The sequence below is a fragment of the Pseudophryne corroboree genome, chromosome 1 (assembly GCF_028390025.1).
Source record: "Pseudophryne corroboree isolate aPseCor3 chromosome 1, aPseCor3.hap2, whole genome shotgun sequence".
Taxonomy (NCBI): domain Eukaryota; kingdom Metazoa; phylum Chordata; class Amphibia; order Anura; family Myobatrachidae; genus Pseudophryne; species Pseudophryne corroboree.
Genome location: NC_086444.1, coordinates 1,148,917,653 through 1,148,928,335, shown reverse-complemented (window position 1 = coordinate 1,148,928,335; position 10,683 = coordinate 1,148,917,653). Strand labels below are relative to the sequence as shown.

General features: G+C 42.8%; 1 protein-coding gene across 1 annotated transcript; it reads right to left on the bottom strand.

Moving 5' to 3' along the window:
- Positions 1-1,101: 1,101 nt before the first annotated feature.
- TNIP2 (TNFAIP3 interacting protein 2) lies at positions 1,102-10,387 on the bottom strand. The gene is made up of 6 exons (XM_063924576.1): positions 9,458-10,387; positions 5,439-5,720; positions 5,012-5,095; positions 4,050-4,322; positions 3,346-3,462; positions 1,102-2,948 (listed from the first exon to the last, which is right to left on the bottom strand). The coding sequence occupies exons 1-6, from the start codon at positions 9,824-9,826 to the stop codon at positions 2,673-2,675; spliced, it is 1,401 nt and encodes a 466-aa protein (XP_063780646.1). The 5' UTR covers positions 9,827-10,387; the 3' UTR covers positions 1,102-2,672.
- Between the last annotated feature and the right edge of the window lie 296 nt (positions 10,388-10,683).

The window sequence follows — 10,683 nt, the reverse complement described above, 5'->3', positions numbered from 1 at the left end:
CCTCCAAACTTATATAATGAGGAGCTTTTTGTAACTTCATGCACAGATCTGGGCTGATGTAAAACAAGACCTATAGCCGTTTGCATAATGAAAAATACTTGATATCACTTTGCATTGCAAACATGGACGCCAAAGATGTGACAGCAAATTTAGTGGTCACTTTACACTTACATTCATTTAAGCAAGCTGATGAATATAATGGACATTATTACTATTATAGAAGAGCTTCCCGGGCACTTACCATAAAATAAAATATATTTTAATATAATGAAATAATGTTAAAGTATGAATACAAGTATGAAAACATTTGTAAGCGTGTGTGTCTGCAGTAGAGTGAATGAATAAACATCCCCTATAAAAAAACGGGATCCGGTCTGAAGGTCGACACTGTCTAGGTCGACCACTATAGGTCGACAGTCACTAGGTCAACAGGGATGGAAGGTCAACAGGGTTTCTAGGTCGACATGTGCTAGGTCGACAGGGCAAAAGGTCGACATGAGTTTTTCACATTTTTTTTTCTTTTTTTGAACTTTTTCATACTTAACGATCCACGTGGACTACAACTGGAACGGTAATCAGTGCCGAGCGAAGCGAGGCACCTTGCCCGAAGCATGGCGAGTGAAGCGAGCAATGCGAGGGGACACGGTGCACTAATTGGGGTTCCCAGTCACTCTACGAAGAAAACGACACACACACAAAAAAAACTCATGTCGACCTTTTGACCTGTCGACCTACCACATGTCGACCTAGAAACCCTGTCGACCTTCCATCCCTGTTGACCTAGTGACTGTCGACCAATAGTGGTCGACCTAGACATTGTCGACCTAGATACGGTCGATTTGATGATCCACACCCAAAAAAACATCTGAGGATAATAATAATAATATTTATACATCGTAATGAGCATACGGACTTCTGGTGAGAAGAACGAACCGCGCAAATTATGGCACGTACATAAAGCATAGGACCAAGTGCAGAAGTTTAGGAAAGAGAAGAGAAGACGTGGGTAAGACCAAAAAGAAACATTGCTAGGACACAAATCTGCAAGGAAGTCTACACAACGTTAGTGTTACCGGAATGTGTTTTATTATAAAAATAAGATTTCAGTATCAATTTTCTTGGAAGTAATAAATAAATAACAGGAAAATAAACACATTTATAAACACATACCAAAATAAATATAAATATGACAATATTCAGTGCAATTTGCAAAAAAAATAATTAAATAATCCATAATGAAAAAAAAAAAAAAGGAAGCATTAACAAGAACCAGTTCAACTGGCAAATAAGTAATTTAACCAGTTCATTGAAGATGGAGGTCAGAGACCCACTAGCAGCAGAGATGATTGGATAATTCCTTCACCAGTTATACAGTAAATACATCATTACACGCTTTTTTCGGGGATTGTAAACATCTGGTCAATTATTCTATTCTGGTAATTTATTCTATATTTAAGCAAATCAATGACGATTATACTTTTCTTACATATTTTCTTACAGCCTTCACCCTCACAGACTGAATATGCACAACCAGTTTGGTTCATGTAGTTCATTTACTAAAACTGCATTAACATTTGCATTGACCCACAACAACCAGCCAGATACTGGACTATGGGTTGAGGTGGTTCGGGGTACAAATACTGCACCTTCATGCAATGTTATGGTACAAGACCTGTGGAGTCTACGCGTTTCACCACAAGAATACCAAACTGTGTTGAACTCATTCAATATAGTCCGTCATAGCACAATGCCCCTATCTATAGTTATTTCTTAGAACTGTATCATTGTATACGATATCCCATTCCATGTTACATCAAAATTTATAACAATCGCTATATTTATATAAACGTATTTATTATCCAAATATAAAAGTTATATATTGCTGTCCAGGTTACTGTGCCGACAACAGGCAACTGTCTCAGTGCATACAGATCAAGGATATGAAAGTCCCATTCATTGTAAACCCTTTTCTGATTTACTATTAAACAATTTGATGTACAGAAAACTATTGTAGCATAAAGGTCTTGAATCCCCTTTGGAAATCCTTTCTCCCAGTGTTTTCATAACACTACGCTCCTTGTAAACTGCACACGGTTGTAGTAATTCTCCTCTGACCCCTATATACATGTCATTATGGGCTTAGGTCATGTTTAAACTAGCATTAACCTTCTAATAGACTGCTCTCTAGTACTCACTGTCCTCAGAGTCACAGTTTGAGGTAAATGTTAGAAATCACAGTATATTGTTTGCCACAGCTCTAGATACAGCAGACGAGACCTTGTCCTGGGTGTGGTACCTACAGTACAGTCTCTAACACCCCCCCCCTTCCCCCAATATTCTCAGTACTAATCTGGATCACATCTGAAAGACTCCACCTATACTGCAAGTCTGCATAGGTTGCAACCCCAGGTTGTAGAGTGTCAGTCTGACAGGTGTCAGTTATTATGATCTGCACCTGCCTTAAAATAGCGGCTGCTGAGCATGTGGCTGGCAGTGGAACTGGCCGGATCCCCATGTAGAACTTCTGGAATAGTTTCCCAACATAGGGGTCCCTATCTCTTCCACACCATAGGGTGGCTTAGTGGTCACCCCAGCACTGATAGCAGCAAGTTTATCACAAGCATTAAAGTCTGTGTCATGTAGTGGTTTTACTCCTAGTAGAAGGGTCACAGTCACTGGCAGCATTCCGAGATGTGCTCCAGAAAGTTTTCACCCAGCCTGTCCTGGAAGACTCTCAGGCACCGGGGACACTGTAGCTCGTCCTGAGCTCGGTGTTCGGAGCTGGAGCTCCTCTGCCTCTCCAGATGTTCTGCAGGGGAAGTCTGTCTCCTGTTCTCTGCAGGCTCTGCGTTTAGGCCATGCAGGACGTTGGTGGTTCCTTTCTTAACGTAAGTTCTGTTCCGGTTACCGGTTTGAATCTGAAATTGGGCAGCGGAATCTCTGTCATCCTAGAAAACAAATACAGATTTTTTTAAATTTGCAAATAATAAAATAATCTCACACATTTATGTTAATACCATCGTTTAAGCATCAACATAGCCTGCAGCCCTGTACAGTACTAGTTGGTCAGCAAAGATTGGCTCAAAACAGAGGGATTCTATCCCAATGCTATAAATGTAATCACAAGCAGAGGGCAGTACACACATGCTAGGAGATGATGAAGGAGGAGGAGGAGGAGGAAGAGGAGGAGGAGGAGAAGAAGAAGAAAAAGAAGAATATATTTAAATGTCAGAGTAGTGTTAATTTGGTTATATTAAAGTATTTCTTCATTCAGCAAATATCCTGGGTGAATATTCCCGGTAAGCACAAGGTAAGCTATATATTATAACGGTTTCCAGCTCTTACCCGTCTCCTTGCCTTTTGTCGCAGAGAGGAAATCTCCTCCATCAGCTCCTGAATACGACTCTGCGCTCTCTCTCGATCTGCTCTCTCAGATGTGAAGTCGTCTTTGTAAACGAGTAACTACGATGAAAGAAAAGACCGGCGTTACTAGAGGAACCAGCTGCCACTGTCATCTATGTTGTCTAACTAGACAACCTATTGTATTGATTCTTGTAAACAACTCTGGATTCTTCCCAATGCTGAAATACAACGTGCTCATTCCCTTCCACAAAGCAACAGCAGTCGCCATCTTCTGTGCAGGACAGGCCGTGGTCTCTCTTTGCTTACAAGGAACAAGGCCTGGCCTCCAGCTAATTACAGGAACCCCACAGGGAGGATTTTACATGCAGTATTGAATAAGAAATTTTATTATATCTCAGTTACTATAAATGGTGCTCCTTCTAAGCAGGTGTCCATGCTGATTTATGGCAAATAAAAAGTCCTATTACTGTACAATTGTTTTGTAATGATACATATAGCAAGATACGGGAGGATATTTAAAAAAAACTTCTACAGAGGGCAAATGAAGGTGTTGCCTATAGTAACCAATCAGATTCTAGTTATTCTAGTTAACCTGATTGGTTGCTACTGGCAACTTCTCCCCTTTGTCCTTTTTTGAAGGCTTGATAAGTCCCTCAGTGGTGTGAGAACATAACATGTGCTCATACCTGTTGCTCCAGCATCTGTATCTTCTCCCGTTCAGAAATCCTGGCAATGGCCACTTCAGCAGCCTCTTGCTGTAGCTCGGTGTGCTCGTTCATCGTGTCCTCCAGCAACCGGTTCAGCCGGGAGATCTCTTTCTGTAGGCGATCTGGACGGCTGTGAGGAGCCTTCTGATGTTCAATCTGTGCCTTGAGCTCCTTCAGCTGCTGCAGGAGACCTTTCACATACTCCTCCCTGCTGGCGTCATACTTCTGCCACTTTGCATTCAAGTCCTCCACCTGGAAGAAGTGGTCATTTTAGGATTGAAAATTGAACAAAGCTTCTCTGTAGTCTAGAATTGTTCATAAAACATCCATAGACTATGGTATAGGACCTATTTGATAAATTACAGTAATTGGAAAGTTATTTGTAGTATGTTTATGGTAATTCCCATTAAAAACTTGGGCGAGTCAGAAATAAATCAGGGTTTCTCAAGTATAACAAGTGGTCATGTTTGACACTACCCTCATGTGGGGTAAATACTAATCCTGTGCTTGAACAAGGAAACTTTGGAAACAAAATGTTGTGGATTTGTTTATTATTTTAACTAGGACCCCAAGAGTCTACGCACAATTGTTTGAGACCCAAAAGAGGACATTTCTATTAGAATGCATTGTATATTATATATAAGAAAGGGTGGGTCCCAACATACAGACTGAACACTCTGATGTAGATCTGCATTATTGGCTCTGGCTAACTACCATTATAAATAGGAGTGGTTTATATCTGCCAGAAGTAGCAAAGGTCCAGAGTCATTAAACCTGTATTTAGGAATTTAGGAGTGCTCCTTTAAATAAGAAATACACACATATACTGTAATTATATATATATATATATATATATATATATATATATATATATATGCATTCCAGTAAAGAAAAAGGGGAAGTGTGTAAAAGAAGATATCACAATATTTACATATACGTACATGTACCACTTTCTGTTTCAGTAACTGGTTTTCTCCCTGTAACTTGGCTTTGTCTGCTTCATTTTCACTGCTTTTATTCTGATTCTGTATGGGATATAAAGAAAGGACTGCAATTAATACACCAGGACCGCGATACGTAAGCAACCGGGTTGCCCAAAGATAACATTAAAAATATGTTTTGTTTCCTACAGCAAATTAATTCTCGATTGTGTTCAAGTAGGAGTGCAACTGCAAATTGTAGTTGATAAGTAGTAATAATAATTACTAAAAGTTAAACTCCTTTGGAAAATACACCAAGATAGCAGCTCATGGGTTGGCAAAGGCCAAGATTGGATCCATACATTGGACCACATGAATTCCAGATCACACTTGCCTATCTGAACATACTATAAGTAATAATGCAGAACAGCATAGAACCTAAACATACCTGACTGACGTGTTCTTCTGTAGTCAAGTTGTCTTTTCGATGAGTCTCTTCAATGCATTTGACGAGCTGCTGGCACATTTCTGCTGTAGCAGCCAACTTGCGTCGGAGCTGGTGCGTTTCGTCAGAGAGCGATCGGCACAGAACTTCGCTGGTGGCCTGGACTCTCTCCTTCTCAGCAAGTGATTTCTGCAGTCTGACGATCTCCATGTCCTTCTCATGCGGAGGCCTGCTGACTATGGGCTGTTCTCTTGTCTCCAGCTGTTGATGTAGTCTCTGGATTTCCTGCAAAAGTCAACAAGTGCAACTCTGAGAATAACAGCGTATGTATCAACGTAGCATTGCAAGGAAATCGTTCCACAAGGTTATCATTCAATGTCACCTGCAGATCAGGGCTTTGCCATAGGGAAATTAAAATGCCGCGATCAGCCCTCTGCCTTTCCACACAAAACGGCTTTGATTTATATATAGTGACTTTAGAGCACAGAAATCACCCAGGATTAAGGACACACCAATTCACAAGGAACAAAACATACAGGATTCTTAATACACATCATCCAAAATAAAAAAATGGGCATGCAAACAAAATACTGCAGCTTACTTTTGTGATTTCTGCTATGCTATTACACGAGCTGTATAGAACCTACTATGTGTACAGTGATATATTAATTCAACACCTGTGATACATTGTACTATCAATATGATTAAAAACTCCACATGTAAAGACTGTCAGTTTTAAGAACCAACCAATCAGCTCTTAACTGACATTTTTAAAACAGACTGTAAAATGACAGAAGCTGATTGGTTGGTACTTTCTCTTTCCACTTTATCTCTGGCCAAGCTTTGATAAAGTCCCCCATAATATTTGAAAATGCATATAAACTTGTTAACCACACAAATGTAATTGATTGTTCAATGTTATGAAATAGTCTCCTCGCAGAATCAATTAAGCCTGTAATATACAGAATGCACAACTGCAATCAAACGCTGACTGCCAATATAGAATTCTGAATCTGAATTTAGGCAGAACTTCCAATATGACAGCTGGACACATGATGTGCTGCCCCTGATTGGCCAATATCTTCTTATTGTAGTAACACCTGTCAAATTACTCAATAAGAGAGGTTCTGTAATTGCATTCCAGATGGTTTAGGAGCCCCTATTACAGTGATGGGCCTTAGGCAACCCTTGAAAAGCATGGGGGTCTCTGAGCCTTCTCATATGGACCCCAGCTCCTTACTGCATTATTGTCAGATGCTAGATATAGCATGTAATGCCTTTTTATCTTATATTATAAAGTCTTTTTATCTATCAGATTGCCTTATTTTGTAAAGGAATATACACATTATTCAATTCCATACAAGATTTGGCCCTATTATTACCCATGTATGTGGAATGAGTATTACACCAGCCACACTAATAGTTACAAAGGTTGCCCATCCCAGCTGTTGATCAGTTGCCAGTATACACTGCAAGCCTGTTCTGCAAGAACTGGAGAGTGACAGCCAGGGCCGTAACTACGTGTGTGCCAAGTGGGCTTGGCACACAGCGCAGTTGCCCTGAGGGCGCACGGCCAGCGGCATGTAATGAGTCAAATTGACTCATTATATGCCGCCTCTGCTGTGTGCGCCGTGCGCCACCGCGCTGTGGAGGGAGAAGAGAGCACAGAGCAGCGCCGGGCAGCGGACAAGGAGGAGGAGGGAGGGGGAGCAGGGAGCCGCAGCAGCGCTATTTCATTGGTAGTAAGCGCCGCTGCAGCATCCCCCTCTCCTTCCGTATAGGCTGCCCGGCGCTGCTGTGGATGCTGGGATGCGGTTCCTCCATCCCAGCATCCACAGCAGCGCCGGGCAGCCAATACGGAAGGAGAGGGGGATGCTGCAGCGGCGCTTACTACCAATGAAATAGCGCTGCTGCGGCTCCAGCCCCCCTCCCTCCTCCTCCTTGTCCGATGCCTGCACAGAGGGAGCTGCACGAGGAGCCTGACTGCCAGCGGGGAGATGGTAAGTATCTCTCTCTCTCTCTCTCTCTCAGGGGGACATAATGTGTAAAAAGAGGGACCGGCTGCCGCAATGTGTAAAAAGGGGGACTGCCTGCCGCAATGTGTAAAAAGGGGGACTGGGGCTGCCGCAATGTGTAAAAAGGGGACTGGCTGCCGCAATGTGTAAAAAGGGGGACTGGGGCTGCCGCAATGTGTAAAAAGGGGGACTGGGGCTGCCGCAATGTGTAAAAAGGGGGACTGGGGCTGCCGCAATGTGTAAAAAAGGGGACTGTGGCTGCCGCAATGTGTAAAAAGGGGGACTGGCTGCCGCAATGTGTGAAAAGGGGACTGGGGCTGCCGCAATGTGTAAAAAAGGGGACTGTGGCTGCCGCAATGTGTAAAAAGGGGGACTGGCTGCCGCAATGTGTGAAAAGGGGACTGGGGCTGCCGCAATGTGTAAAAAGGGGGACTGGGGCTGCCGCAATGTGTAAAAAGGGGGACTGGCTGCCGCAATGTGTGAAAAGGGGACTGGCTGCAGCAGTGTGTAAAAAGGGGGACTGGGTGCCGCAATGTGTAAAAAGGGGGACGCTCTCTGCCGTAATGTGTAAAAAGGGGGACTGTCTGCTGTAATGTGTAAAAAGGGGGACGCTGTCTGCCGTAATGTGTAAAAAGGGGGACTGTCTGCTGTAATGTGTAAAAAGGGGGACGCTGTCTGCTGTAATGTATAAAAGGGGCTCTACCTGGTGTAGTGGCGCTACTGTGCAGCGTAATTTGAATAATGGAGACTACTGTGCACCATAGTATGAACTGCTATTATTTTGTGGCCACGCCCCTTCCCCATAAAGCCACGCCCCTATATATTTTTCACGCGCCTACGGCGCGCACTGCCCCTGTCTTACATGGGGGGGGCGCCAATGTCATTTCTTGCACATAGCGCTAAAATGCCTAGTTACGGCACTGGTGACAGCCAACCTATGTCTGCAGCAACCAGTAAACAAATGTGTAACCTGCAGTTCTCACTGGGGGAAGGAACCTTGCCTTCTCACTGGAAGTGACCTACAGTACCCTGGCAAGTCTGCCAAACACTGGTGCTTGGTCTGCAAACACACTGAGGAATGTCCCCACATGTTAAGACATGGGACTTTCTATATCGGATATGGGAACAGATGCCTTGGAACAAAGACTGAATGGGAGGTCCATGAGAATCTGATAACACAGGAGTTTCCTAAACCCCAGTTCCGAGCAGGGTGTAAACTTCCCAAAAAGAAAATGGTTCACCTTCAGCACTGCACTGGCCTTGGCCTTAGAGATTAAAAAAAAAAAAAAAAATATATCACCTGCCCTTACATGGAGTGGTCTGAGGGAACAGCTTACACACAGGCAAGAAAATGACATTCTTAAGAACTGAGCACAAGGCAGTTCTATGCTATGCCCCATCATTACACAATGCTGACCCAGCATAGCTGCTATAACAATAACAAACAGACTAGTATAGTACACACAGCATACACAGACATGGGTACTCCCTGCAGACTCAGGTTAAACCACTGAAATCTGTTTTCATTAATTTATTATGCAGTGCAAAATATATATATGCGCTATAGATTGTAAGCAGGGCCTTCCTACCTCTATGTCTGTCTGTTTTTGCCCTGTTTGTTCTATTACTGTTGTTCTAATTGTAAAGCACAACGGAATATGCTGCGCTATATAAGAATCTGTTAATAATAATAAAAAATGTGTATATATATATATATATATATATATATATATATACATACATACATACATACATACATACACACACACACACACACACACATATAGTGACTATATATAGTGACGTACAGTACAATATATACACATAGAAGCAGGCACAGCTAGTCCTGACCAATTTGATGCCAATGGTAAGATTTTTTTTTAGCTGGTGCCCCTTAAATTGCAGCCAGTCCCACTATCAAGCATTGAAGTGCCTGCTGGCTGCCCCCTTAGAGCAAGGGACCCTAGGCATCAGCCTACCTATTCCAGAGAGGGACACGGTTCTTACCTGGTTGAGAGATTCCACTCTTTCCTGACAAATCCTCTCTGTGTCACTCAGCTGACTCCTCATTCTATTCAGCTGTTCCACCAAGTTCTCCACCAGTGATTTAGAAGGATCCACTTGATAGTCCTCAGCAGCTGCAGAGCTCTCCAGGCTGGCCCTCAGCTTCTGGATGACAGACTCCTTCTCAGCCAGCTGCCTGTTGAGGTTCTTATTCTGCTGCCTGGCTTCGTGGTAGAAAGTGCTGAGGGTGTTGTAGCTCTGCAGCTTGGTCTTCAGCGACCTGTTTTCTCTGTGCAGCTTGTCTACAGTTTCTTCCAAATTCTTAAACCTGGCCAGCAGTGGGTCTGTGCTCCCATCAATGATAGAGAACATTCTGCCAGGGGAGCTCCACCAGTGGGAAGAGTCCTTTGTCAGTCAACAATCCAAAAGGGGGTGAAGAAAACAAAACTATTCCAAGGGAGAATTATAATGATAAAGTGCAAAACTGCAATAACTCAATGATATGAAGTCAGAGGCGTCCACAGTTCTACAGGATGCACTGTGTAAACAGAACAGCAATATTGTATCACACACACAAGTCTTATTAGTATATAGAGTTAGTATACAGAGCTCTGGAGGGTGAGTGCTTGTATTGCAGCTCTCCCCACACTGCTGCCTCCAGTGAGCTGCACTGGTATATACTGTAACAAGAGGAGGAGCTCTCAGCTGGAGCTGTGGGAATTTCCTGCAGGGGCTTCCCCTGTATAACAAGACACGGACTTTTTTTCGTCATTTTGAACACACAAAAAAAAGAGAGGTTTACACGTACAATCCTCTGTTATCCCACGATGGGTGCATGTCTCTCTAGGATCCTGGAAGTCTTCTTTCCACATATCCTGCCACCCCCTTCTCCTTGCCTGACTCTGAATAACCTCTGCTGGTAACGTGCAGCCTGCCCAGTCCCTAGTTGTCAGCTCTCCGGTCCCATCTGTGACACAAACGCTTCCTTCCTCCTCCAGCAGCAACAACATTGTTGTAACAACATATAACATCGTTATAGCCATGTACATGACTGGTTACAGCGTGAGCAGTCACTATTATTATTATTATTATTATTATTATTATATAATACATTTTCATTTTCTGTTTATTTTTATGATTTTTGTCATTATATTTTAGTAGTATTATTTTTAATTTGTAAGGGTTGTAAATATAACATGTTATTATCAGTTATCAACAGTTATTAAAAA